At 43.1% G+C, this 24721-nt stretch overlaps 2 protein-coding genes across 3 annotated transcripts; one reads left to right on the top strand and one right to left on the bottom strand.

Annotated features, from left to right (window-relative positions):
- Positions 1-6097: 6097 nt before the first annotated feature.
- LOC127778935 (THO complex subunit 4A-like) lies at positions 6098-17375 on the top strand. Its single transcript, XM_052305584.1, has 6 exons — positions 6098-6304; positions 8611-10221; positions 10318-10497; positions 12080-12148; positions 12234-12418; positions 16899-17375. Exons 2-6 carry the CDS (start codon positions 10072-10074, stop codon positions 17146-17148), a joined length of 834 nt encoding a protein of 277 aa, XP_052161544.1. The 5' UTR covers positions 6098-6304; positions 8611-10071; the 3' UTR covers positions 17149-17375.
- A 759-nt stretch (positions 17376-18134) lies between these two features.
- Positions 18135-23340, bottom strand: LOC127778936 (vacuolar protein sorting-associated protein 2 homolog 1-like). 2 transcript variants are annotated; one of them, XM_052305585.1, is made up of 6 exons: positions 23132-23340; positions 21632-21762; positions 20962-21036; positions 19871-19975; positions 19073-19336; positions 18135-18470 (listed from the first exon to the last, which is right to left on the bottom strand). In XM_052305585.1, the coding sequence occupies exons 1-6, from the start codon at positions 23166-23168 to the stop codon at positions 18330-18332; spliced, it is 753 nt and encodes a 250-aa protein (XP_052161545.1). In that variant the 5' UTR covers positions 23169-23340; the 3' UTR covers positions 18135-18329. The 2 variants fall into 2 exon arrangements, with proteins under 2 accessions (XP_052161545.1, XP_052161546.1); XM_052305586.1 differs by lacking the exon at positions 20962-21036.
- Positions 23341-24721: the final 1381 nt, after the last annotated feature.

The raw sequence follows: 24721 nt of genomic DNA, 5'->3' as shown, positions 1-24721 counted from the left end.
AAGAAGTCGATAACGAGGGGCTCCGTGGACGGGAGGCGAGCAACGGTCTTACGGGACACCTGATGATGGAACGTCGATGATGGCGACTGCGACGGGAATGCCATATGGTTGCAGCGATGTGAACAGCAGTACATCAAGATGAACCTGATGCTCATTTGTACAGCAAGATCTGTATCGATTTGCTATGCAACCTTTGATCCTCTTTCCATAATGATTTGTTTCGGAATTAGATTTGTTGTAAACTAGTTGATACCCCATGCTTTGTTGTGGGATATGTGAATGAATGCATGTTATACATTATATAAATGGTAGATATATACGTTTAAATAATGCAAAAATGATGTGAAACTAATGATTTGACATTGCTTGCATATTGAGTTCTAAAATACGACAAAACTGTAAATGATATGCCATATTTGCATGATATTTAAAATACTCTAGATAATACTCCCTCCGTTTTTTAATAGATGACGCCATTGACTTTTTCTCACATGTTTGACTATTCGTCTTATTAAAAAAAAATTTATGTAATTATAATTTATTTTGTTATGAGTTGTTTTATCACTCATAGTACTTTAAGTGTGATTTATATCTTATACATTTGCATAAAATTTTTGAATAAGACGAATGGTCAAACATGTGAGAAAATGTCAACGGCGTCATCTACTAAAAAACGGAGATAGTAATTGCTAGTGGATAATGATGTGGCACACTTGTATATTGAGCTTTAGAAATTAGTGAGCATATAATTTATAGTAAGATAGCATGGGAGAGGTCTCCATGTCCCTCCGCCTCTCGCCGGTGTGGGTGCTACCAGCGCTATCGTCCTGTCGAGGGTGAGGACCTTGATTAGACAATCAAGATTGGTGCCGGTTGCACAAGAGAGACAGATGACACGGAGGGCGCGCACCAGCGGTGCCGGTTGCACGCAAGCCCTCATGTCCATCCAAACGATGCAGACCATATCGTAGCACACAAACAACATGACTTCCTTCGATGCGCGCATCAGAGCTGCTACAGTATGGAACACCAGCGAAGATTAGATTGGAAGAGGAAGAAGATAAGTGGGCACATTAGCATTTTTGACTTTCCACTTGTTTTCTCTCTCCAGTTGAACTAGAAATTAATATTTTAATGACGGCGGTGTCAAGCAGCAAATTCCGCATTTAAATTCCACATTTCAAGAGTGTCTTTGAAAGGAAAAAATATGAATTACCCCCTTAACTATCGCGATCGACCGATTTACACCCCCAAACTGAAATACCATACATTATACATCCTCAACTATTCATACAGGACAAATAAGCCCCTCAACACTGTTTTGAGTGGTTTTTACTTGAGTTTGCACACATGGTGCCAACGTGGCAATCCAGTCAGAAAAAAAAATAAAAAAATCCCTGAGCCCACCTGTCATACCCCTCCCTCAACACAATCCTTCCCCAGTGGTTCTCTCTCTCGCGCACAAGCTTGGGCAGCTGGCTGTGGAGCCCACAGAGGAGGAGGCTGACCGGGTGGCCCTTGCGGCGGTTTGCTTGAAGCGGAGATCCCTCGGGCAGCTAGTGCCAGAGGCAGAAATTGCCCACTTGGCAAAGGAGGCTGTAAGTTCAAGTGCCTTAATTTGGTTTTGGTGATTAATGACAAATCTAGTTATGAGACTAACATTTTTATGAGCTTTTGTTTGACTAGTCTCATTTGGATATGAAAGTAAAAATGATTAGAGGTATGTATTAAACTTCACATATTCTAACTTGGTCTCTCTTATGGATCCAAAATATAGTGTGAGCTCCCTCATTGATCTTGATTGATTATGTGCATATGTGTTCCTTTATATCCATATGTATGCACATCTTGAGGGGGAGGTTATTCTATATTTTGTTTATTATAAGATTTCTATCTTGATTTGAAATCATCTTTCATCTCATCTCTCTATATTGTTTATATCGGATTATTATCTATCACAAAAGAGAGAAAAGATTGAAAGATCTTGGATTAAACAATTTGTGTAATTGTTGCTTTGGTGATAGATGATAAACCGATGTTTATGGGATTAACCTCTCTTTTACATAAGTTTTCAACAAGGTTATTTCCCGATAATGAGATGTGGTAGATATGCATTTTTTGATGATGGACCTTAATCATGACAAGGATGAAATTCATGGAGATAAAGCGATATGTATCACTTCTTATCTCCTACTTTTTGATAGGTTCATATATATGATTTTCATGTTATTGTTATATAAGTGTAAGACTAATATTTACTTGAGTTTTATCTTATTTAGTCTCCTTTACATTGAGAACATGGAGATCATGAAGGTATGTGTTTTTTAGTTTATCTTTATCATTGCTACATGCCTTCTCCATGTGTATAGGATAAACCCCATTGGTTCTTCATAACTTATGCATACACTTGCATCTCTTGTATATTTATTTGTGTGCATATATTTAGGGGGAGCAAATCCTATACATTTATTGTGCATGTTCTAGATCCATGTTGTTCACCTATTATTTATATTTGCACTTGAGCTTGCATACGAGTATATGACACTTGTGATGTTAATGAATACTCAATAAACATATCCATATCTTTCATATGCAACCGGTTGGTCATCAAGTGAAAGATGACAACCGATTTGTTGAGACTAATGTTCTCCTTTGAGGTGTAAAAAGGAATAGGTCCCACTACGATGAGGCTAATTAATGACACCATGGGTTAGTGGTCACCAAGCCAAGGACATCGTCATGTTGGCAAGAATGAAGTCAAGCTTGTGATGAGAATAAAGTCTTGACAAAGGATGGACAAGACCTCAGCATAAACATGGTTCAACCGGATGGTCATAAGTGTTGATCTCGACTCAAGCTTGACCCCAAGATGGATGGCGCAAGGCAAAGGTATAATATAGCTAAGAATGTTTTCTTAGACTCTTCCCGGTCTTGGTGTTTGGTGTAGACCGGATTTGCTAGATAGGCGCCGTACTATCAAGAGGGGTCTATGAAGCGAGCTTATGGATGATCTTGTGCCATATTAGTTCATATTCATGTAGGTGCATTTTGTGGGCTTGTCTAACCTAGTGTGATGAGTTTTCTCAAGTCCTAAACCAAGAGAAAAGTGGGCATGTCCAATAGGAGTGAGTGACATCTTGCGGGTATGTCCGGTGGATATCCTTTGGAGTGTGAGCCCTTTATCCTTGATTTAATTTGTGTTTATTGGATGGATTTTTCATGGGTTGGATGGCCCTTTGAATAAGCTTTCCATAGAGTCCACGAACGCCAAATTCCGAGACCCGAGTCAAGAGATATCGCCGTTTTACTAACGGTCGGTTGGGCTGAAAAATGACCTGTGGTCTGACCGTGGGCCTTAGGCCGGTCTGACTGGGTCTGTTAGCCGGTCTGACCGGCGTGGTAAGGCCGGTCTGACCAGCCCCACTGGTCTGTTACACTGGTCTGGTTTTTGGTGGCGATACAGAGCCGCCAAAGCCGCAACCGGTCAGACCGAGCCGACAGCGGTCTGACCGAGCCGTGGACGGTCTGACCGGCCACTACACTGCGGTCAGACCGGCCAGGTTGAGTAGGCTCAATGATTGCCCTGTAACGACTAGTTTTCTAGCCGTTACAAAGTAGTCCGGTCTAACCGGCCTCACAACGGCGGTCTGACCGGCAGAGCACAAAGTTGGGGATTTCGGTTCCAACGGCTAGTTTTGGTGGTTAGGGGTATATATACCCACTCCCCAGCAGCAAGGGTAAGGTTTTGGCTCTCCATTGCATTATCTTGAACCCTTGCAAGAGCTCTCACACCCTTGTGCACTTAGTTTATCTAGTGAGGTGTTAGAGAGTGAGTTAAGCCAATCCAAGTGCATTGCTTCATTGCTAGTGTGGCACCTGATCATCCTCGGCAAGCATCCTAGACTTGTTACTCTTGGAGGTTGCCGCCTCCTAGACGGCTTGTGGAGGTGTTGCCCGGTGACCTCTCCGAGGAGATTGTGGAGGAGGCCCGGCGCCGTTTGTGAGTGGTTTGGAGTTCACCACCTTCAGAGTGAAGGAAGAACTACCCTAGTGATCGAGGCTTGGGTAGTCCTCTCCGTGGGCCGGCTTCCACCTTGCCTACCCCTTGACGAAGGGGGCGTGCGATGGCTTCGTGGTTGAGCGGTGGAGTTGGGCTCGCCTCAACGGGGATTAGGAAACCGGCGAGTTTCCGAACCTCGCTGAAAAATTCCTTGTCTCTTGTCTCATTTATTTGTTGCATTTACATTTGTGCAATTTACTTTCATAGAGACATATTTGAGCCCATATCACCTAGGTTTGCAAAACTTAACTTAGTTGCTTAGTTAAGCTTGCACCTCACCTTGCCTAGCAACTTAGGTTAGTTTTATTTAAGTGCCATTAAGTTTTAAAACCGCCTATTCACCCCCCCCCCCTCTAGTCAGCCTCCTTGATCCTACAGAGGCGGACCAGGCAGCCAGCTGCGGAAGCGGAGATCTTCCGCGCGGCGGGCGGCTTGAGGCGGAGCTCGCCCGGGAGGTCAGTACAGCAGACGAGACGGATCGGGTGGCCGGTGGCGGAGGCGGAGGCAGATCGAGTGGCCGATGGCGAAGGCAGAGCTAGTGCCACGCGCGACTGAGAGCTCACGCTCCCCCGCCACGCCCGCCGCCCGCCCTTCCCCGCCGTGACCTTCTCCATCTGGACCACAGCCGCCGATGTTGCCTTCTTCGCCCGGACCACCGTCGCCGCAGCCTTCTCCACTGGACCACCACCGCCGCTGCACTGCAGGAAAGGGGAGGGAGTCGAAAGAGAAGGAGAGGGGAAAGGGAGGAGCGGCAATGGCGGCCCTCCTGGCTGTCGTCTGCCTCCTGCATAGCTCCATCTCATGCGTCGCCACTGTGGACGCGGCCACCGACAACCGTCACTCATGTGTTGTGTCCACTGTCGCCGCCCGTCCTCCGATCCCCGCCCTGCCTGCCAGCAGTAGAGAGAGAAAACAGAGAGAGGGGTGAGGTAGGAGTACATGAAAAGTGGGCCTATAGTTTTTTTTTCTGATTGGATTGCCACGTTAGCGCCACATGTATGCCACATAGGACCAGAACCGCTCCGAATTGAGCCAAGGAGGCTAATTTGTCCGGTTTCAATACTTTGTGTATCAAATGTCCGGTTTTGTGGTTTGGGGGCTAATTCGGTCGACCGCGATAGTTGAGGGAAGTGGGGGGGGGGGTAATTCGTACTTTTTCCTCTTTGAAAAGGGTGGGTGGGTGGATGGATGAAACTTTCCTTTTAGAGTAGTAGTGGTATATGCAAACGTACATGTCAACTCTGCAAACAACATGTATTTTATAGAAAAACACAAGTATAATATCCTAGTCTCTACCTCAATTAAGGATGCACATACTCTATTACGCAATTATTATTAGCTAAATGCTAAGAAAACAAGTGTGAAAAGGTGGCGATGCTAAACATGGTATAAGAAAGGAAGTAAACATATCCCATCAAAATTAATAGGAGACTAAATCACAAGAAGGGAACGCAACTTAGGTTGTTTTCACTGTTGGCTCCAACAAATAAAGTCCGGAATCAGGCTTTTTAAGATACCGGAGCTCAGAACAATGCGTCGACATGCTTTTGGCTAAATGTTGTAATTGTCAAAAATTTTAGTTGCAATCTCTTACAGTGACATAATTCTACTGATTTTTGAACCTTGTACGGAATACGTCATCATATAAAGACTCTTTAATAATTCGTTTCTATGGCCCAGGATCCGACGATAGAAGTGAAAAAAATGCAATAAAAATTAATTATATCTATTTTGTTCCTTAATATTCATGTCACTTGTTATTTACTATCTTCATCTAGGGCACACGCTACAAAATTAGAAACGAATACTTTCTCCCATCCACAAGTTAGCAACCTAACTTTAGAAAATATAATACAATCACCATGAGTTGCATTGGATGGGTGCAAAAGAAAGCCATCCAAAAATTACGGACTATGCGGGCTTGCATGCAATCGTCCGTACCCATAAACACCCTCTTGTCCTCATATCTTGCAACCTATGCTACACTATAAATATGTAAACCTTAGAATTAACAATTTAGTTATTTATATCAATTATCTGATTTTTTTTCCATTACTGCAGTGACTTGTGTGAGTCATTAGATCAAGCATGATATATTATTTCTGCTACTTCGACGTCAAGAACTTCCTCTTCAGCCTCATCATTTCTAGCTGAAGAACTCGATCGTCAGCAACCATCAGCCAGCGCCTATAACGGGCTGACCTTGTCCAATTCACTTCGGTTTTACAATGGCGGCATATTCAGGTTAGGATTTCAGATTTGAGCATATATAGGTTTAGAGGGAGGTTGGGAATTTAGGGTAGTGGCCCACTGCCATGGCTGTGGGGCAAAAAAAAAAGAGTGGTTAGGAGTCAGCTGACCAGCAAGCCGCTGGAGACAAGAATCGGAAGGCATGGTAGTGAGGGAGAAGCTCGAAGTTAGGTGCAGTTTATTAGGAGGAGAGAATATACATAGGAGCTAGCCGTAGAAGGCGACTAGCATCCACTGGATGCAAATCAAGGTGCAGAGCAATAGACTGAGATTTTAAGAAATCCTAGCAGATCTTTTAGCGAGAAAAAATAAATATGCAGGGGATTAGAAGTGATGCTACATGCAGGGAATATATCTTGGACTTTCCTGACTTTTAATATTATATGCGATTCAGAGTTAGAATCTGTTTGGAAAGCTTAAGATTTTAATAAAGCAACTGGTTGATAGGTAGTTTTCCAGCTTCTGGCTTCTAGTTCATTTTCTGGATTCTACTAGTACTGCTTCTCAGAGTCTAAACGAAAAGCTGAACTATTTAGGGAAGCTATTAATTCTGAAAAAAGCTGTAGCTGCCAGAAACTCCCTCAACAAGCCCAGTCTAGAACACTAATAAACAAATCCATGTAATGCGCAATCGTTCAAAATGCAAACAACATTCATAACCACTATCGCAGAGAAAAGGTCTGAATCATGAATAATTAAAAGCTACTATCAAAAACAAAGTTAAAGACTAGATCAAACTAGAACTAACGGTAATTATGATCACTCATATACTGGAATATACTAGAAACCTAACTTTAGAAAAGCAATACTCACAATGCATTGCATGGTTGCCAAAAATACCTTCCATGCAATCCCATGCCATAGAAGTATGGAACACACATCTAAACACCCTCTCCTCCTCTCATCCTTATCCTTTGCCACACTATAAATCAGTAAGCCTAGCTTGGAGCCAGTTCACCACACACCGATTTTCGCAAACTAGAAATCAATTAAGTAAGTTCTACTCTCGATCGATATGGCGATAGCTTGGGTGAACTTGGTAATCCTAGGCCTATCCCTTGTTGCTCTCCTTGTCCTCACCACCATCCCGGAGGTCGCTGGTGGGCGACCCGGCGGCTACATCGACTACGGCGCCATGAACAAAGACCGCATCCCTGGAACTCCAAAGTTCAACCACCTGGGCGACTCCGCCAACCAGCACACGCGTGGCTGTGAGAAGCAGTTGCATTGCAGGGGTAAAAGGCGAGGGTTCTGATCGAAGCTGCTTGCAGAGTTGCAGTTCATCATGGCTGTTGATCATGGCTATTGATCAGCTACGTAGTTTATGCTTTGTTTTGGTGCTATAATATATGGTTTTTTAATAACACTTAGAACAACACATTGTTCAGGTAGCTAGGTAATTTGGTGCTACAATAGGATTTCAATAACGCTTTAGTTAGAACAGCAAATTCTTATTTGGATATATAATCATTCCTTTATGTTAAAGTGTCTGTAGTAGTTGTTTGTCAGCTTAACTTTTTTTTAAAAAAAAAATGATTGGTGCATATGTGTTGAGTTTGAATATTTCCTGGCTGATGCAACCAATTTTTTTTAGAGAATGGTATTTTTTTACCTCCGGTCTCTATCACCCAACCGGATATATATAAGCCTTAAAACCAAATGAAACAATCTTCTGTTTTGGGTTGAGTTGGCTGGTATACAAAATGTATCGATATCTTAATTAATTAACTATTATATTCCAACCACAAAACTGAGCTTAATAATTTTGTTATAAGATTAATTATCAGTTACTTCTCTTTTGGGGTGAGGCTCGCTATTAGGAGAAAGAGGATGTTAGGTTTAGGGAAGACGGGGAAGATGACACATCTTTTGCATCTAGGCATGATCATATAGTGGCTCGATCTTACTGCTCTTGCCGCCCTGAAGTTGCCGGCACTAGCATGCGCGACATGCTCAAAATGCTCGTAGCTATTACATGTTTTCTCCATTCAGTACATCGATTTGATGAGCGAATTTATCATTGGGGCTTGTTGGGCCTAGAACCCCAGCTCCAACTGGACAAAGAATAGTAGCAGACAATTAGTAGAGCACTAGGCTGTAAGCTGGAGCAGCAGTTCGCAGAACAGGAGCAAGTAGGACTGCAGGAGTAAAGAAGATCCAAGAATTCTTTTTTAATCTGAGCATAATCAATATACGACAGAAACTTATACCGACTATGCAACATTTCCACCTCTTAAGCTACAGTAAGAGCATTTTTTAACGGTAAAAAAAATTCTGACAGTTTCGCTCCTACATGTTAGGTCTCGAGTCTGGTAGTGTACTACTGCATGCTGGCGAGCTCGAGAAGCTATTTCAGGCACTTACACTGCTATAAAACTGGTCATCCATAACGGGCTGTAACACTCATCTATGACGGATGGATGCCTGGTTATAAATGAGTAGTCAATGATATGAAAACCTCATTTGTATTGGCTCCCTTTCCATCACTGATGACCTTTTATCTTTGAAGGTTATAATAGTGACCCATCGTCACCAATGAGGATAAATGGCAAAAATAAATACGGTTTATACAACACGCCCCGTCACTGATGCAAAATATCCGTGAAAAAAACACCAAAAATATATATGGTCCCCTTCAAAGCTCATCGCCGCCGTGGTTGTCCCCATCATTGCCTTTTTGCCAAAGCTGTCGAACCACTGAGGTCCTCGAGGTGGTGTGACCAGATCCGGGGTGCCTAGATATGGTGGCCTGACCTCGAGGTAGCCTGATCTAGTGCCCCTAAGGTGGCTGCGGGTGAAGATGACGCCGACGATAGAGGCGGAGGTGCGTAGAGGAGATCCAATGAACGGGACAACCACATAACAGTTGAGGTGCATGCAGTCTCCACGCTGACCCTAACTGTGCCTACTGCCCGCGGATCTAGCCATACCTACCTTGGAGGCAAAGGATGGAGGAAGCAATGCCGACGTTCGCGGTGAGGAGGCGGCGACGCCAACGCTTGGGAAATGCAGCGGGAGAAAAGAAGATGGTCGACGTTCGTAGATCTGGAGGCAGAAGGGGAGACAAGGAAGTGGGTGACGCTCTGGGTCATAAACAGCGACTGTGCCGACGTTTGGGAGATGGAGGGGATACGGTTAGCGTTCGATCCACCATCCCCGTGGTTTTGTATGCCCGAATGATTTTTACAAATTGACACCCAATTTATAGTTAGGTCGAACTAATGGAGGTTATGCACCAAGAGATTATGTGATATAGTAGGACACTATAGAGCCCACATAAAGAAGTAATTTCTATTAATTATTAACCATTTCTTAGTGAATTTTATCGAGAAACTATAACAGAGACATCATTAAACCAGACAACAACTTATAGGTGGATTTAAACCATCACGAGGATAAATATATAAATATAGTACTAACGTGGCAACATAACTTATATTATAATGGACATTACCTATTTTGGAGATATAACACAAGGGAGATTATACGAGGATACCAGGTGGTAATCATAGAGCGACTGCGAGCGTGGTTTGGTGTTAAAAGTGATAGAAAGATAAAGACGGCTGCCCACCAGATCTTGATCTGACGGTCGCCCGTGGAATACCAAAACCGGAAAAAAAATCCAGAGGAAACGCATCCTCAGCTCTCACCTCACTCTCTCAGCCCACCGCCGCCGCCGCTATCTCCAACCCGCAACCTCTTGCCGCCGCCGCCGCCGTCACCGACGTAGCGCTGGTTCCCCTTCCCCGCAGCCGGCGACCATGTCGAGTGGCCTGGACATGTCCCTGGACGACCTCATCAAGCAGTCCAAGACCAAGCCCAAGGGCGGGGCCCCCTCCTCGTCGGGGCCCACCCGCCGCGCGGCGCCGCCGGCAGCGCGCGCGGCGCCGTATCCACCGGCCGGCCCTAAGGTACGCCGCGCGCGCCCTCCCACTCACCTGTGGCCTCCTCGGGCTCTCCTCCCCTCCTCCGCAAGAAAACCCTAACTCCGCCGGCTGCTTGTCCAGGCCGCCGGCGGCGCTTCGCCGTACGGGGTCTACTCCGAGCACGTGGCCGCCATGGCGGGGGTCGTGCCGCGGCCGCGGCCGCCGCCAGCCGCCGCCGCCGCCGCCGCGCGGTCTCTGGAGACCGGGACGAAGCTGCACATCTCCAACCTCGACCCCGGCGTCACCGTCGACGACGTCCAGGTGCTGTTTGTTCTTGTCCTCGCTGCTGGTTTCGCCATTTTTTTGCCGTACTTCGCTTGTCCATTTTCAAATCCCTGGAGCTGAATCTCAGAATTGCCAAGGAAATTTGTCCACTCCCACTAGCGCGCATCTATGTTTTCCTTTCTTGTGATGAAAAATTACCATGTGAAATGTTGCAATTACCTTACCCACCTGAATTCTCAACCTCATGAATGGGGGGATGAGTTTAGTGTTGCTCATGTTTCTCTACTAGCACCTCCTGTTGTTTTGCTTGTTGGGCCGCGAACATTGACAAGAGTATCATACATATCTCAAACAAACCGTAAGACGCCACACACATGCATCCTTATTGGCACCTAGCTGCTTTAAGGTCACCACTTGAGGATATGAAGATGTAGGTAATCAAGATTGGCTCATTTCTTGATTGGATGGTCAGTTTATGGGGAAGGAAGGATAACATTACAGGGACTGGAAATTCGCATGGCAGGTTGTCACTCTCGGTGGTAGGGAGTGGTGAGATGTGACCTCTGAGGGGAGGCGGTGCTAGGTCTATGAGCAATGGCGGTATCTGTGATTAACTGGTTCTCATTTAAGATTGGTAATAGATATGCTGAGGTATTAAATAGTGCCGGGTGTGCGTGTTTATATGTGTAATAGGGCAGGTATGACATATTGGGAATGGAAAGTAATCTTTTGGTGGTTTACATGTGTTGTAGGATGAATGACATGTAACTGAAATCGATGTCTCAGTGCCATTAGAACCCAATTTTCCATGATTTGCATTATACTAGTTGTTGGTAAAACATGATTCCAGTTATTTCTTTGCATAATATACTCCCTCTATTGCATAATAACTGACAATGGGCACTATTCACTTTAAAACTTTGACCACTCGTCTTTTTCGTTGAATATCTACAAATACTAGAAATGATGCCATGCTATAAAGTGATGTATGCCCTAAATATAAGTATAAAACTTTTGTTCATTTGATCTAACAATTCAAGGGCAATTAATGGTCAAAGTTTAAATGGGAAGTCAAAATTGTCAGTTATTAAGAAATGGGTGTAGTAGTTTGCAATCTCCAAATTCTAAGTGTTCAAGTAAGTAAAAGTGCAGAGACCGTTCTTGATAACATGGAAATCAGGTTAATAAACTCATCTTCACATACACTTTGAAGAAGCACAGTGTTGTCTTTCCTTGCTATGTGATGAACTGATACATTGATATTGTACCCTTTTGTGAAAGATTTATATTCTCATCCCAAGGCAAGCATATGATGATGATACTTTTTTCTGTACTCTGACCAATGACATTCTAAAGGCATAGATTCGTTGCACAGAGAGATTCGTCATAAATATATTTCCAGTGTTTATTCTTAAGTTTTACTAAGCTATCATGAATTCATCATATTGTTATAAAAACTACTTGGTTAAGCTTGTCATGGAGATTGTGTTAAAAGCACCAACACTTTGTGATTGAAGGGAATAATATGAAACTTTTAGTTTTTGTTTAAGAATATAAGCACAGAATCTCAATTATTCTGTGATTGTAGCTGATGGGCTATATTATTTTCTTTCCTCAGGAGCTCTTCTCGGAGATTGGTGAGCTCAAACGCTATTCTGTTAACTATGATAAGGATGGAAAATCACAGGTAGACCATGGAGTATTGTCTTGCCTTTTTCTGTATATTGCTCAGATCTACTCTCTGTTCTCATTTTTCTGACATTTTTTCTTAGGGAACGGCAGAAGTTGTGTTTGCAAGAAAAGTGGATGCTTTGGAGGCTATTAAGAGATATGATGGTGTAATACTTGATGGTAACCCCATGAAGATAGATCTCATCGGAAATAATTCTGAGACATCCCCAATGCCCCCAACAGCACCTTTGTTGTACAATCCACCTTTTCCGAACTACCCTAACAGGTCTGTTTCAACTGTTCCTTGAATTCATATATTGGTTTTAAAATCAATAAAAATACTATTAGTGTGGAGCATCCTTTTCTCGTTTTTCACTCATTTAGAGACATTATTTTGCTAGCAATTAACTGCCACTAAGAATATTATAACAAACAGACTTGAGGTGTTCTCTAATTTCATGGAGGATTTCGTCAATTTGATATCTCCTTAGGTTTTGATACATCAAATTGTAATTGCGTACTGAACCCAATTGGCAAAAATGAGGCGCATAATCCTTCAGGGAAATAGTTTTCAAGTCTCACGAATTGATTTTTCGAAATGCCACTTAAGTAGCTCACAAATCACATTTCAGACTAGTTTTCTCTGTACTATTATACTCAATGAATTTGTGCCCCTTCAAGTTCAGAAGCTGTTTGGGCTGTGCTGATACTGCTGCAATCTAGCCTTGCACAGAGTGATGTTATCCACACAATTTATTTACTGCTTAATTTCTTTCATGTTTGTGCACATGATACTGTTCTGCACGGTTCAGTTGGATGCTTCTATTTACAGTAAAATGTGAAAAATTGAGAATGTTGTGAAATATCTTAGATTTGTTGGGCAGATGGAGAGAGAGTAAATCAACACAGGAGAGAGTTCTGTTATGTTTGAAGGTCAATGAATAAAAACTTTGGATGATAAACTGGAGAGCTTTTAGAGCTAACTAGTAATTAAACTACTATGTAGTCTATGTTGTTAAACATGTTGCTTTAAGGTTTGTGCTCGACAGTTGAAACTATTGTCCATGTTACCATCATATCATACCTAATGCTTGAATTAGTGGGTTTTGTTGCCTGTTCAGGAGTTATGTGCAACTGAAAGATAAATTTAGATGTTCAATAGCTACAGTGTGCTATGCTTGTGTAACATAGTATTGTCGAAGCAGTATAGGACATGATGAGTTCTCTGGTTGCAATAGGCTTTGTTGTTGTAGACTAATAGTCACCATGTCTGGCACCAGCACTTGCCTTGTTAGGGCGTTCACGGTGCGTCGACATGTCGTTCGCCCTCACCCTTCCACGTGGGAGATTCGTCTCCATTCTTGCTCCTATCGTGACCAAACCAAGACCGTGCAGCCAAAATGAGCCACGGATTCTTCGCACGGATCGAGGGGCTGTGGCGTGAGGATAGATCGGGCGCGAATGCATAGCTCGTAGCCTGGCCTCGCGCGGCTTCGCGCGCGCTCACCCTAAATCGCCGGCGGACAGGGGGAGATGAGGGCCGGAGAAGTGAGGAGAAAGCCTTGTCACCCGCTGCCAGAGAAGAAAGGATGGAAAGTTGGCATGGAGCATGCTGGCCGGCGGCGAGCTGGTGCAGAACCTCTTCGCTGCGGCCAGATCCACGCTGCCGCCGAGATTAGCCAGATCAGCCGCTCCTCAGGGTCCTCCGCCGCGCCGCCGGCCATCAGCCCGCCTCGGAGTCCTCCGCTGCTGAGGCCCACCGCTAGATCCGCACTGTTCCACTCCACGCCACCACGGTTAGCCAGATCTGCACCGTCAGCCCCATCGCCGCCCGCCATAGAAAGAAGAGGACGGAAGGTGGAGCTCGACGGAGTGGCGTTGGTGGCCGCTTTGACCCGTCTGCAGCAGCAGCTCGACAGCAGCCGCTTCAACGCGTCTGCGGCTTCCTTGCCGCACCGCCGGAGCTGCCCTCAGCCTTGTCGCCGTTTCGATCTACTCTACGGCCGCACGGATAGAGGCAGTGCCAGGGAGAGGGTGTAGGCGGCAGCGCCTAGGAGAGAGGGGAGAAACGGCGCCACCGGGAAGCGGATAGGGGATCGGGGGTGGAGGGGATTAGGTGGGGAGGGGAGAGATTTTATATTACTTTCTTGATTTTGGGTGTTAAGAGTGCAAATTTGGGAGTACTATGTAAATTGAAAACTAAAAGAGTGCAAAATGCCTGTAGGTCCCACCATAGATTTTTCTAAACCACACCTTGCACTGTGGGTGTAGTGTCCTTTGAAGTTCTTAAGCCTACATGGCAGCTGAGGCCTAGCAAATTGTTTGGACGCATTTGCTATTGCCCTTAGAAAACCTTGTTGAACACCAAAGATGGGCATGTTTCAATTATGTCACTGGAGTCACCTACACTGAGAGATGCAGTACGATTTCCTAAACCATATTCTTTTCTCTAAAAAAGGATCAACACTGTAGGTCCGGACGTCTACGATATCGGAATTATTAGAGCAGAAGCATGCGGTATCAATTGGAAATCAATAATTCATGTTGGAAACACCGACCATAACACCATATGTTCATGCGCTTGACCACAACTAGGTAAAATAAACTTTCATAGGCACTATACTAATGATTTATTCAACACCAATGGCATATTCATAGTGAACTGAAGTTACCATTTTGCTGAGCTGCAAAGCTACGTGTACTGTTAGATGTTACGTAGTTATATCGATTTTATTTGCTTGTGAAACAACTGACATAGACTATGATATTTAAGAAAACTATTGAGCTTAGGCATTGACCCGAACAAGGACTCAGGTTACCAAATCGGACCGCATGTAAATGTGGTGTCCATACAGCGCTATTAATGTTCTTACAATTTATGCTTCACAATGGAAAATGAGTGTTGGTTTGTATGTTAGTCAGGGATTGGAGGTACTTGATTCAATTCTCAGGCTCCCCACACTAGCACAATTTTTTGAATTGCTCATGCAGGAAGTATTGGGCCAGGCCTCAGAGTGGTAACCACATGGAAAACATGGGCTGTGAGGCTGTGACGGCGTGGCTATGGCACATGAATGCATGGCCACTGGGATACATTAGGCCTAGGCTGTTGGGGTAGCAGAATTCTGAAATTACAGACGGATGAATATAGTAAACCAAGGAAACGGTCAGCATAAAAGTGGAATCGTTTCCGCCGCTGTTTCTGGCTTGTTCTACCATTTCCATTTATGCTTCGGGCAATTACTGTTTCCAGTTGATTTGGTCAATAGAAATCAGAAATGAGCATCGGGCGGTCCCGAATTTCCATGACTATTTTCACCCTAGCTCCATGTATGAGAAGGTGCCAGGGACAGTAAGCAATGTTCAATAAGGTGCTTGTTGGGCAGCATGGTTCTGCCTAGGAACTAGGGGCACCCATGTGGTGCCCTGGGACTAGCTAGCACACACTGTTTTGGGAGTAGCACAGCGATGGAGAAGAGGTTAGATCAAATGGTAATACCTGCAGGGTTGGATAGCTTCGTGATGGCATAGAGGATGGAGAATGTGCCAGGGAGGTTGCATTGCACTGGCATGGAAGATGGATTTGGTCGGATATGAGACAGACCCGCCAGGAGGAAGGTGACTTGGCCAGCAACATGATGGATTTAGTGGAGGAGTTGGTTCGGCTGATGACAAGATGGATTTGATGATGTGCTTGTGGTGTTATATATATTTGGCTGTAGACGTGCCATCAGATGCAGTCAACTTCGCCATTTAGTGAGGTTGTGTGTCCTTGTCCTGCTATGTGGTCTGTAGGTTCAACCATAAATTTGTCAGCGTTTGTCCACTCTTCCTTGATAGTTTTTATGACTTCCTAATTCCTATAAGTTCCTTGTCAGCTGGGGTATTACAAACCAAAACATGCATCTCGCCATCCATGATGTACCATAGTTTTTATTACTTCCTATAAGTTACAGGGTAAGATTGCTGCGACAGCTTTCATTCATTCCTTGTGCACATCATTGAAAAACAAAACAACGTATACCACTTTTGTCTGTTTCTGTTTTCACAATGTGGAATCCTGTGGGCAAGATCTAACAGATCCGACTCAGGAATCCTGTGGGCAACCACTAAATGTCTAATTCTAAGAAATATTTAATGAAAATTCGGCGTCCATACTGCTTTATAAGATATAATCCAACCACCTGTTGTCTCATCTACAATGGAAGGACGGCCAAGAAAGGAAAATATTGTAATTGCACTTGATGCATCAATGGACTTACATTATGGAATGACTACATCCAAGTGCACCTTTGTGTGTAATAGAGATAGTAGTCCAAGTGTACCTGTTGTCCATGGTTTGATTTTGAAGGGAGCAGATCACACTGCTGCAGCATTTTTGCTCTTTTTTGCACTGTTCTAGATTGTCCAGTCCTTATTAGACAACATTTCAGGATATACAAACTGCATCATGTACTCCCACTATTTTAATAGCTAGTTTCTGAGAGTCTAATGAGGTGGCTTTTCATTAAGAGTAGGACATCGTTTGCAGACACATACATCTACAGAATTTATATTCACATGCACAGCCAATATTGTTATGGGACACTCTTTTGTTTGTGGGAGATGATAACCACATTCTGTAACCTCTCCTTCAAACTGGTAATTCCTCTGTCAGGAAGCATTTCAAATAGCGAATATATCCAAATCTTAGGTTCATCATGTCCTTCTAAGGAACTATCTTCTATTACTAAATACTCATAGCATTTTGGTTACTTTGCCTGTAGTGTACCACGGAGAGGTGGCCAAAGAGGACAATTTCATCAAGGTAATGGTCGCCCTGGAAACAGTCAGGGCATTGGAGGTGGGCCAAGAGGATTTCAAGGTAGCGGTCGTCCTGGAAGCGGTAGTCAGGGCGGTGGTGGCCGCAGCCAGGGGAAAACCCGTGGAAATGAACGGAGTCGCATACAAAAATCAGCTGCAGATCTTGATGCTGAACTGGACCAGTATCACGCAGAAGCAGTGAAGGAGAAATGAGGTTCTCTTCTATTTTTACTAGTGGGAATGTGGGATGACACTGAAACTACCTGGCATTGATTTAAAGATGTGAAATTATCTTGCTAGTGTTTTCATGTTTTGTGCTAGAATTTTTGTTGTTAGTGACAACCATTCAGGATAACATGCTTCTTAATCATGTGTTTGGACTTTGTAATGTGCAGTTAAAGTTATTTTCTGTTTGATCAAATGCTTGGGAAAAAAAACATGCGTGCGTTTCCTAGCCTGGAGATGATAATTGCAGATACCATTGAGAATAGCTACGGACCATTCAACATCATGTTCTTATGTTTTGTTTTCCCCACCAATACTGCTGCACATATTCTGTTCTGTTATATTAGTTATTCAAGATTTCCGTTTAAGCTTTCAAAATATGCAAAACCATCATTCAAAACCATCTTAGGGGGTAATATGGATGGTATGGCAAAGTTTAGGGGGTTGGATGTTTGGTTTTAAAGTCCAAGGTGCTACATGGATTTCCATCTAAACTAAGAGGGTATTTGGACATTTTCCAATTTGCAAATTAGCTAAAAAGAATTGAAGGACTAAGACAAATGCTGCATTCTAAACAGCGAAAAGCATGTAAAATAAGATAAGCCATATAAGACGTATATATTTTTATACGGTCTTCAATTATATATTTTGACCATTAATTTATTCCATGTTATATTCTCAACGAATATAAAATTAGCATCACATGAAAGTAATAACTTAAAATATGTAGTAAAATGACAATACAATGATACACAATAGGATTTCCCTTCTGTGTATATATACTCCATTTTGCAAGCAAGAACACACTATAGTGTCAGCCCTGCACGGCCGCAAGCTGGGTACAAACGGCAAAAAAAGATAGTAGTAGTTTTTAGAACGCCCGAAATTAATTATTGGCTCTGGAAAGAATCATGCATCCAATCCCATCTTGAAAATCAATCTCAAATTTCCATCACTCGGTACTTCTGTAAGAAGAATGACACATCGGAGCAAAGAGGTTGCTCATCGATCATTATTAGTATAAAGTATACCACATATCGAGTATGTATTTCCAAATCTCTAAGTACACTTGCAAATCTTTTAGTAGAAAATACATATTCACAAGAAATGGTGCTACAAGGCACTAGCACTCTTTTTTTAGTTAGTGCAGCACAGCACCGGTCGGAAATCTACATTCTCCTCAGATTGTCCAGCCTCGCCTGCAAATCCGCGTCGATTCCACCGTCACCATTCCCACCAGCAGATTCAGCCTGCGCAACCTTTCCTGCTGCTGCGGGCTGAGCGACGGCAGCCGAAGGGGCCTTTACAAGCTGCAAAAATAACAGGAAACATGATATGATTTTTGTTACCATCTACACAACTCGGCCATGCAAAGACAATTTTACTAGAGGCAATTTCAGGCAAGGCAGCACGCCAGGTCTCAGTGCGCAAAAGCATCGTGAAGTTTTGTCACCCTAGTCCTACAGATACAATCACCCTGATCTTTTTACATAATTTATAGTTTAAACTGGATGTTCTAACTGTTTCTATAATAATTGTGAAGAGCTGAATAGGGCTGAGTTCTATTCAGTAAAAACTACTAATAAAGGTACAAATGAACAAAGTTGTCTGTTGAATAGAGAGATATTTTTTGCAGGTGGACTTTGGCTTGATCAAATATACTTGGTTGTGGACATCTGTTGGACCAATCCAATATTTGTTATTATTTTCTCAATATAATATAAGCAATCCAATATTTGTTATTATTTTCTCAATATAATATAAGCAATCCAATATTTATTGGCATCTCCTTGGCATAAGTTTCTTTTCTTTTTTAATTTAGAACCAAAAGCATAACTACTGCTTTCATGATAATTCTAACCTCCACACTGATCTCACTAAAACATAACACAAAAGCAAAAGAAACACATACCTCTTGGTTAATATCAATGCCAATTTCATCAAGGACTTGATTCACAAGCTCCTCAGTTTCTTCCTCTTGATCCTCATCTCCCTCCAAAGCATCATCTATAGCATCCCCCATGACTTCACTCGTCATCTCCATTCTCTCATTTTGTCGCTCAAACTCCATCATAATCCTCTGTAATCCTGGCAGATTTAACTGCCTGTTCATCTGACCCATAGCCTTTGTAACACCTTTCATGGCATCACCCATAGCTTGTGTAGATTTCAGCGTCTGTAATAGTTGCAATTTGGAGATGTTTATGGATAATGGTGAAAGACAAAATGGATGCAGCACAAAATTTCAGAACAACAGACATATTTTATATGAAATTTAAAATAAGTCTGGGTCTGAAGCCCATTGTGTCAAATATCTAGAACTTCATGCATCTATAAGAAAAAAAGTTTAGCACAACTTGACCACGCCTAATGGCATGTTGCTTCTACTGCTTAGTAGGAATACAACTTAATAAAGTGGAGATGTAGCAACTCTAGATTATTAATGACATGAAACTAAATCTACTAAAAATGGCATTTCTCACAAAATATTTTTAGTTCTATCTTGTGATATAAGTCGATAATAACAACTCATATACTTATGAACAAAAATGAATTCAGATGTTCACTTTTATTGCTTATAATGCACCACATAAAACATCAATAAAAGTTAATCAACCATCTGGAAGTCACTGCCAGTTGGCATGGCATACACATACTCTGAAAAAGAGCAGGAATTAGCAAGAGAATGACCGAGAAAATGCATAGTTACCTGAACTCTTAGAGAAACTCCTTGAAGCTGAGATTTAAGTTGGTAAAACTTTGTGATCTGATGCCGTGTTCGAATAAGATCTTTGGCCATTACTTTGACAGCACCCTGAGTGTGGCATGTGAAAATTCAGCATCTAGTAATAGGAGAACAGTCAATACATAACTATTATTTGACAACACAAGAAGAAAACCACATGAAGATATAAGTTCCATGTCGCTTTTGTGTTACTTATTGCACTACAAGAAGGTACGAAGTATTTCGCACCAAGGACTTCATGTTATGTTGATTTGACTATTGACAATATTTGAAAATTGAAATTTAACATGTTAGAACCCTGTGTTTGTTTCATCTACTTCAGGGTCAAGGAATACATCAAAGTGCTGTGGCAGTAGGCTTTATGAGAAGAAGAAAAATCTTGAAGCTCAACGCTATGTATTAGATAGAATATGTGCAGTTCATCGGTTGATGCGACAAAGATCACAATATCAATTTCTGTAGGTCATCAATAGGAACAGCCACTAGCCAGTAAAGTATACAGGCATCTGTGTCAGAATATGCAGTGCATTTTTGGTTCATGCCTGTAGGGGATTAAAAGGTGAAGGACATGATAACTGAGAAGTAAAACCTTTTCAAAGAAAAGATTAGTGTTGGTTGTTTAGTAAATTCTAACATGTTCATCAATGATACCAAGGATCCTGCAGAAATATCACATTGTGTCTGGGGCTCTTTTATGTTCGATTCAGTGAGCAATTTGGGGACTGCAAGCTCAAAGACTTAACCATCCTTCCATCATGTGAAAATAGTATTTTGCAAGCAGAGAGAAGCTACACATGACCCAAAATATACCTCTTATTTGAACAGCCTATTATTTCCACATATCAGTTTAGAGTCATTTATTTCCAATACATGAAGAACGACTGTTCTTGCTACCCTTGAGATATTCAATTAGATATCGTGTTTAAGAGTTCTTGGTTATAGTATACCAAGGTAATTTCACACTACTGCTTGAGATATTCGATGCAGCCTTCCTGCTTCTCTTAGTCCATGAATGATATCTAGCAAAACATGCTGACAAATCCTTCAACATTAACCTGTCCATTTTTAGCAGCAAAGTGAAATTGTTCATCCACGACCTTCCACCACTTCATCGGCAGGTTATCCAATTTCTGTATCAAAAGATGCCAATCTATTTGGAAATCTGATCCATATTAAAACTAATGCAAGGGGGCAAAATAAGTCAATTAGTACCACCAACCAGCAAACCATATCAATTAGTACCACCAACCAGTAAACCAGTATAGCCATTACGGTAAAGTAGGGCTATTTCCATATTAACGGTAAAGGCCTTATTTGGAATGCAGGAGGACACCACATGAATAAAAAAAATCCCACGTTCCAATGGAGGCCTAAGAATCACAATAAGATGGTAGGCCACTCGACAAATATTTCATTCTCAAAGCCAGCACCGAAAATTATTCCTCAGAAACATCACCTCTGTGATCTTGTCGTTGATAAATTTCCAATGTTAAATCTTGATCTAGTGATAGCAGTTCTTTGATTATGATATACAGCACCGAATTAGTAGCATGATTATAAAACACATTCATATTAAATCTCAACATGCAGAAATCAACTTGTTAAGAAAAATAATAAAACAAATAAATAAAGTGAACTGTGTCACCGAATACGAAAGAAGGCATCTGCACAAGAACAAGAATAATAGAAAATTTAATTCACATTCTTAAATTCCAGAGTTCATACCATCTGGCCTTCCTTTGCTGTTTTCTTAATCTCAGTAATGAGTTTTTTCTCCTGGGCTTGCAATCCCTGTCTTTCTCGTTCAATTTCCCTTATTGATCGATCCAGCATTCTCTTGTTCTCTCTCAAGAGCTCTGAAAGAACCAATTGAGAAAAAACCATAAGCCATTTGATACACAAAATAATGTTAATACTTGCACTTTTTGTATTTCAATCTAATACTATACAATAGCTTGGAAGTAATATAAAGGCTGACCTGGACATTATTAATCTCTCTATAGAAGTTGAAACAGAAAATAATACAAAAAATTGACTGGCTTTTAACAATTGCATCACACAACTTAGAAAGCATGGTAATATGCCAAAACAGTGGTCTCATATTCACAATGGTTTCAATTACTGGTACTCCTCAACAAATAGGCTTCCATATTCAGAAGACTATGCACATTCATAATCTGATAGATACTACTGAAGTTTCAGTCTAAAACACATACATGGACACCACATATACGCATATCCAGTTTTTTACACATAGCAAGACAGATAATAGTTGTAGTGGAGTACTTGATTACACAAATAATTCTACAAAACAGTTAGCACTTAGAAAAATGATGGTATAGTACTACTCTAAGACGCATGCAGTTGCTATTATTCTAAACTTTGTTCATGACCTAGTAGAATCTTGTCATCCACACTCTTCAGAAAGATCCGTTATGTTTGTACGGATGAACAAAATTAGCATGACAAAAAAACATCAGAGGAAAAAAGTCAAATAAGCACTATGCTTCTCCCTCGAAAAAAAAAACAAACTATGCTTCTGAAATACTAAATACATACATACCAGATTACAAATGCAAACACTCTGCCTCACCAGCCAGTGTCCATTACTGTTACTTTCAAGATCATAATCCAGAACATCAATTTCTAGTGGTCATCAGACCAAATTAGTTCATTTTCTACAGATAAAATCCTATCAAATCAAAAAACAATTTTATAGAATCAACTAGTAATTGTAGCGATTTCAAATCTATCACTGGCAATCCAGTTCCCGAGTGCACCGGCCTATTAACGTAGGCGTAAAAAGCTGCGCGAACCCCCAAGGCTAGAGCAGCCTGCTTGCAGGTTAAGACTAGTTATTACTATACAGCAATGATGTTAATATCCTTTTTCTTATCATCTAACAAGCAATCTCGCGATGACAATACGGTATATCGATTTGCTCCTAGCATCTAAGGCGAATACAATCCTAACAACTAAGAAACAACAACTCATGAAGACCTGAAATTCCCGATCCCTATAAACCAAAGAGGCATCAAGAAGCCTATTTACCCTGGGGCTTCAGCCGCAGAACTGTCAGAGCGGCCAGCTACTACTAATCTCTACCTCCACACATCATCAAAAGGCAAAAACACGCAAGAAATTCTTGCGCGCGCGCGCACGGGCCGAAGTTAACCGAACCAATCCACGCGAATTCGAGGGGCTGGGAGAGGATCTATATCTTACCAGCAGGCGTCTTCCGCTTCCCGAACAAGAAACTCATCTTGGCAGGCGGGGTGGAGAGGAACCGAGACGAGGTGGATCGAATCGAAGGAGCTCGGATCGAGTAGAGGAATTTGGCTTCTCCTCGCTCGCCGACGCCGATGGCGGCTTCGCTACCCTTTCCCTTCTCTTCGCTAGGAGGAGAGGAGGAGTAGTTTGCTGTGCCAGGACAGCGCAAGATTCCCAGATAATAATTGATTAATTAACAGAATAATTATTGTTTTGTGCAGATGGGCTGGGCTGGGCCTGGCCGGGCCGACCGAAGCTCATTTAGGAAAGGAATAAAATCACATGAGGTCCCTTAACTTGTCAACGAATCCGATTTTCATTCTTCAATCGGAAAAACCAGATACATCAGGTCCCTCAACTATCAAAACTGGTGTAGTATAGGTCCCACTGTAGTTTGGATGGTGGTTTTAGCTGACATGGTGCCTACGTTGACTCGGTCTTTATCTGACGTGGCTTTGACATGGCGCATACGTGACAATTTGACTTGGAAAATAATAAAAATTGTGACATGTAGTTACACCAAAAATATTTATTAGAAATGGTGGAGCCGAGGTGGACCCTACATGTTATTCTCACCCCTCCTCTTCTCCCTCCTCTCTCACCATCTCCCCTCTCTTCACCTCGCGGGGGTGGCTGGCTCAAGCGGCGACACTATAGCCATGGATTCGCAGGAGGACGCCTCCTAGCCAGCAGCGGCGGCAAAGGCGAACAGTGCCTTTCCTTCCCCAAGGAATCTGCCGGCAAGAGGTCACACCGTCGGCAGGGGAGCGAGGAGGTCCGATGGCGTCCCGACGCACCGGTGGCTGGGGTCGGGGATGAGCATGCCGCTGCCGCGGTGGCATCCGGGGACGCGGAGGCGTCATTCCCCTCGCGTGGTGAGGGCTTGACAACAAAGCTGTTGAGGGGGTCATGAGCGGGGGGAGGCGGCGGTGGTTGCTGCAGGACGGTGTCAGCGTCGGTCTCGGACTCCGGCTCTGGCTCCCATGGCCCATCCTCCGCGTCGTTGCCACCTCCTCATTTCCTCTCGCTTATCGCCTCCCAAATCCACTCGTCTCCCTCCACACCTCTACCCATGACGCCCGTGGCGACCCCGCAGCAATGCTGGCTCCCCACCCCCGTGTGCGCTCCCTCTCCTCCTCCATGCGCACCCCCTTCGTACGGGCCCCATCTCCGGAGTTCCCACCTGCCTCCGCTTCCATGTGCGCCGCGCCACGTCGGCATTGGTCTCGGACTCAGGCTCCCGCTCCAGCATCGGATCTCCTCGCTCCTTGCTCGCCTCCGCCGCCACTGCTGGCTAGGAGGTGTCCTCCTGCGAGTCTGCTGCCACAACATCACTGCTTGAGCCCACCACCCTCGCGCTGCCACTTGAAGAGAGGGGAGATGGGGAGGGAGGTGAAGAGAGGGGAGAGAGGAGGAAGAAGAGGAAGGGTGAGAATGATATGTGGGGTCCAGTTGTCCACGTGGGCCTCACTATCATTTATTAATTTTTTTGTTGTAACTAACATGTGGGGTAACAATTTTTATTATTTTCCAATTCAAATGGCC

The sequence above is a fragment of the Oryza glaberrima genome, chromosome 7 (assembly GCF_000147395.1).
Source record: "Oryza glaberrima chromosome 7, OglaRS2, whole genome shotgun sequence".
NCBI lineage: Eukaryota > Viridiplantae > Streptophyta > Magnoliopsida > Poales > Poaceae > Oryza > Oryza glaberrima.
This window is presented reverse-complemented; position numbering and strand designations above follow the sequence as displayed.

Excerpts from the sequence above, each read along its gene's own strand:
- LOC127778936 (XM_052305585.1), bottom strand. The coding sequence starts at position 23,168 with ATGAGTTTCTTGTTCGGGAAGCGGAAGACGCCTGCTG. Across the intron at positions 19,976-20,961 it reads TTGCTGCTAAAAATGGACAG|GGTGCTGTCAAAGTAATGGC; the intron begins GTTAATGTTGAA and ends TGCCACACTCAG. Across the intron at positions 18,471-19,072 it reads GCATTGATATTAACCAAGAG|CTTGTAAAGGCCCCTTCGGC; the intron begins GTATGTGTTTCT and ends TTATTTTTGCAG.
- LOC127778935 (XM_052305584.1), top strand. The coding sequence starts at position 10,072 with ATGTCGAGTGGCCTGGACATGTCCCTGGACGACCTCATCAAGCAGTCC. Across the intron at positions 10,498-12,079 it reads TCACCGTCGACGACGTCCAG|GAGCTCTTCTCGGAGATTGG; the intron begins GTGCTGTTTGTT and ends TTCTTTCCTCAG. Across the intron at positions 12,419-16,898 it reads TTTCCGAACTACCCTAACAG|TGTACCACGGAGAGGTGGCC; the intron begins GTCTGTTTCAAC and ends CTTTGCCTGTAG.